Consider the following 4,789-nt stretch of genomic DNA (forward strand, 5'->3'; position numbering starts at 1 on the left):
GCTTCTGTCTGCATAGGGGTTTGAATGTCTATATATTAAAAATCACCTTCACCCAGGAGAGAATTTGAATAATCTTCAAAAGATCAGAAATTTTTTTCTATCTTAAAAATATTATTAAAATTCAGAACTCAATAGAATCTAAGTATTTATTATTTCTTACATTGACACTTAATTTAAGGTTGAGCTAATAAATTGTGACTTTTTTCAGGTAACATAATTAATAATAATATAAGATACATGGATAATGCAAACAACGTGATGGAGTTTATTCTACTGGGACTCTCACAGAATCCAAAGATGCAGAAAATCATATTTGTTGTCTTTTTGGTTGTCTACATCATCTCTATGGTAGGAAATGTGTTCACAATGGTCACCATCATCACCAGCCCATTATTGGGGTACCCCATGTACTATTTCTTGGGCCACCTCTCATTCATTGATGCCTGCTATTCCTGTGTCAGTACCCCTAAAGTGATAATAGATTCCTTCTATGAAAAGAAAACCAGCCCTTTCAACGAATGCATGACCCAAGTCTTTGGGGAACATATATTTGGAGGTGCTGATGTCATCCTGCTCACTGTGATGGCCTATGACCGCTATGTGGCCATCTGTAAGCCCTTGCACTATACGACCATCATGAATCGGCATCTGTGTGGGCTGCTAGTGGGAGTGGCATGGGTGGGGGGCATTATTCATTCAACCATACAGCTCCTCTTCATCATCAGTTTACCCTTCTGTGGCCCTAACGTCATAGACCACTTTATGTGTGATTTGAACCCTTTGCTCTATCTTGCCTGCACTGACACTCACATTCTAGGATTCTTTGTTCCTGCCAACACTGGTTTAATGTGTCTTTCAAACTTTCTCCTCTTGATCGGCTCCTATGTGATCATTCTGCGCTCCCTAAGGGCCCATAGCTTACAGGCTAGACGTAAGGCCCTCTCCACCTGTGTCTCCCACATCACAGCAGTTATCCTGTTCCTTGTGCCCTGCTTATTTGTGTACCTGAGACCAAAAGTTACTTTACCTGTTGATAAAGCAGTTTCTGTATTCTACACTATGATAACTCCCATGTTAAATCCTTTAATCTATACTTTGAGAAATGACCAGATGAAAAGTGCCATTAGGAAACTGTGCAGTAGGAAAGTGATTTCAGGTGATGCATAAAATGTGCCTGGAACCCAGCATTCATTCAACTTAAATAAAATCCAAAGGACATTACTGATGACCTCAGCCAAGAATACCTATGAGATAAAAATAAAACTGCAAATGATTGATTCTACAAGGAGAGGAGAATAAATGGAGGCAAGAAAAGAGAGGAAAAATATAGCCTTGGGCTACTGTTTGCATATTTGAAAAGCTCTTCCAAAGTAGAGTCTAGTTTTACTGGCTCCATCATTGTATAAGGATTCATAATCTTTCATCATAATAAAAGAAAGTAAAATAAATATTAAGATTCAGTGATACTCAGCAGTAAGCTTTTTAACAATATGGAAACGTAGGCACTACTATCATCCCCATTTTGCATGTTGGAAAACAAGCAGTAAAGTGTTTTTTCCCAAACATTAACATTGAAGAACCAGTAACTAGAAAGTAACTGACCTCTCTAACCATGTTATTAATGGTTGTGATATATATAGCCAGGAGATGATGATAGAAGTGTAGCAAAATTATAACAGTTACTATTTATTAATACAGGGATTGTTCTGAACTATTTGTATATCTTTCTGTCCATATACATACAAATGTACATACATATATGTATATATTTATACTGAGCAACTGAACTGAACTGAATTGAACTGACATCATTCTGCTTACCGTGATGGCATATGACCACTATGTGGCCATTTGTAAGCCTTTGCATTATACCACTATCATGAACTGGCAGGTTTGTGGCCTTTTAGTAGGAGTGTCATGGGTGGGAAGATTTCTTCATGCAACCATACAGATTCTCTTCATCAACAAATTACCCTTCTGTGGCCCTAATGTCATACATCACTTTATGTGTGATCTGAACCCTTTGCTTGATCTTGCCTGCACTGATACCAACACTCTGGGCTCTTTGTTGCTGCCAACCGTGGGTTTATCTGTCTGGTAAACTTTCTCCTCTTGATTGGTTCATATGCAGTCATTCTGCACTCTTTAAATGCCGGGAGCTACCATGGGAGATCCCACCCATGACAAGGTCATGTGGAAGAGATCTGATGAGCAAGGTGGATCAGAACTCGAGGGACCCCCTGGATCTGCTCGAGCATCTACCCCAAAACCAAAATCTGTCGTCTTACTATTTTGTGCCTTTCACCAACTCTTCTGACATTAACAGGGAGCAATCCCCGACCAGTTGACTCTGGAAAAATTCAACTTAGGGCTTTAGTTAATAAGTCTCCTGGGCATGATAGGTGTGTTTCAATTCAAACAACTCTGATGACTTTCTAGCTTGCCTGACAGTTTTATCCAGACTCTTGCAGCTACGCATGTGATTGTTCACAGCCTCCCAACCTTGAGAGACATGGGAAGCCTAAAACATTCTAAAAATGTGGAGCCTTTCAAAGAGTTAAAAACTATTAGAGTAGTGCTGGTGTAAGATTTCATTGTTGAGCCGATGCTTGCTGCTAAGTTCCCATATCCCTTATCCATTGTGCACCTGGGAGTGCATTAGTTAACATAGTTGGAATGTAAGAAAAACAAGGAGTAGCCTTGAAATTAACCATATCAGACCTTTGAGCTAATTGGTCCTTTCTGTGTTGTAACTCACTGCACCTTTGCTCTGTGAGAATGTAACTCTGTTTAGCACTTTCCAAGGCTGACATAGATTAGAAATATAAAGAAAAAACACTTCAAGGGAAAATAAGTTTTCTGGTTGAGCAGCCTTTATCAAAAAAGGGTCATAAAATGTCCACAGGCCTCCAAGGCCAGAAGATAATGTACACAACATTGTTTATGGGAAAGGTATGCAGAAAAAATCCTGGTTTCGATAAAGACAAAACAGATGTAATGTTTGGGCTGACTCTGTATGACTTTACATCTTTCATTTCCCTCTATGTACAAGCCAAGGTATAAAAGTTCCTTTTGAAAGTAAAGTTATGGGCTTCACTCACCGAAGCTTGGTCTCGCCATGTCATTCTTTTTTCATTTTCTCTCCTTTTCTCTCTCTGTTCTTCTTTCAGGATGACTCCTTGGGGCACAGGGGCTCTCTGAGTTCACTTTTTTGCCTGGGCTTCTAAGACCCGATTGGGAAGGCGCCCTGTGTCTTCACCGGGGGGGGGGGGTGTGGGGGGAGGCGTCCTGCGTCCTCACCCCACCGAGAGGGCGCCTGCGGCCTCTGTGAACAGAGCAAGTTCTGTGCCAGGAGCTTTATTGGCTTTCTGTGTAAACCAAGGAAGATCAAGCCTCTGTTCTCTCCGCTTTGCTATCCTTTCGCCTATGCCATCATCCTGAGGGTATCCCTGGATCCTGCTGGGGCTGGACCCTGGCACTTAAAAACCCAGAGTTTGGAAGCTCAGCAAAAAGCTTTCTCAACCTGTGTCTCCCATATCGCAGCAGTTGTATTTTTCTTTTTACTCTGCATATTTGAGTACCTGAGACCAGCAACTGGTTTACCCATTGATAAAGCAGTTGCTATATTCTACACTATGATAATGCCCATGTTAAATCCCTTAATCTATACCTTGAGAAATGACCAGATGAAAAATGCCATTAGAAAATTGTGTAGTAGGAAAGTGATTTCAGGTGATCAATAAGATGTGTGAGAAACCCAACATTCATTCAACTGATGCAAGGATCAAAAGGATATTTTTTGTAACTTAGGCTAAGAATACCTGTAAGACTATACCAGTTACCATTTATTGAGACAGGTATTGTGAGTGACTATATATCCATCTTTCTGTCTATATACATATATATGATATTTTTATATAAATTGGCATATATACATTAGTTATATATACAATAGTATAGACAGATAGACAGATAGATAGGCACACACCTTTTTTATTATGCATGGTAGCAGTTTAGTCACTAAGTCATGTCCGACTCTTGCAACCCCATGAACTTTAGCCCGCCAGGCTCCTCTGTCCATGGGATTCTCCAGTCAAGAATACTGGAGTGGATTGCCATTTCCTTCTCCAGGGTATCTTCTCCACCCAGGGATGAACCTACATCTCTTGCATTGGCAGGCAGATTCTTTACCACTGAGCCACCTGAGAAGCCCATATGTGTTCATTACATATAACTAAATTCTTTTTTTTTTTTTTATTAAATACTCTACAAATTTGTACACATTATTGTTGGTGGTAATTGACAATAACACTATGGTATGAAACTACTTTAGAATGTAAAACAAAACACCAATACAGTATACTAACGCATGTATATGGAATTTAGAAAGATGGTAACGACAACCCTGTATGTGAGACAGCAAAAGAGACATAAATGTATAGAACAGTCTTTTGGACTCTGTGGTAGAGGGAGGGAGGGGGGTGATTTGGGAGAAAGGCATTAAAACATGTATAATATCATATAAAAGAAATAATATGAATTAAAAAAAAAGGTAAATGACAAGTATTACATTATTTATAAATTTTCTTTGAACATTAAGTATCATTCTCCATTGTTCATATCACAAACTTAGGGTCAGAAAGCCATCAGTAAGAGTTGTGATTTCAATAAAAGAAAAACATTTTATTATCAGGTATTTTCTCAGGCCATTTCTCTCACTCTTCTTCTCCTGGGACCGCTATAATGTGAATATTAACATGCTTGATATTGTCTCAAAGGACTCTTAAAC

General features: G+C 39.2%; 1 protein-coding gene and 1 pseudogene across 1 annotated transcript; both read left to right on the top strand.

The window, feature by feature from the left end:
- Positions 1-237: 237 nt before the first annotated feature.
- Positions 238-1,167, top strand: LOC113905084 (olfactory receptor 4C46-like). The gene has a single exon (XM_027562101.1). It carries the CDS (start codon positions 238-240, stop codon positions 1,165-1,167), a length of 930 nt encoding a protein of 309 aa, XP_027417902.1.
- Positions 1,168-1,801: 634 nt separating this feature from the next.
- On the top strand, positions 1,802-3,743 carry LOC113905085 (annotated as a pseudogene).
- The last annotated feature ends 1,046 nt before the right edge of the window (positions 3,744-4,789 follow it).

This window comes from Bos indicus x Bos taurus, chromosome 15 (genome assembly GCF_003369695.1).
Source record: "Bos indicus x Bos taurus breed Angus x Brahman F1 hybrid chromosome 15, Bos_hybrid_MaternalHap_v2.0, whole genome shotgun sequence".
NCBI classification, from domain to species: Eukaryota; Metazoa; Chordata; class Mammalia; order Artiodactyla; family Bovidae; genus Bos; species Bos indicus x Bos taurus.

Excerpts from the sequence above, each read along its gene's own strand:
- LOC113905084 (XM_027562101.1), top strand. The coding sequence starts at position 238 with ATGGATAATGCAAACAACGTGATGGAGTTTATTCTACTGGGACTCTCA.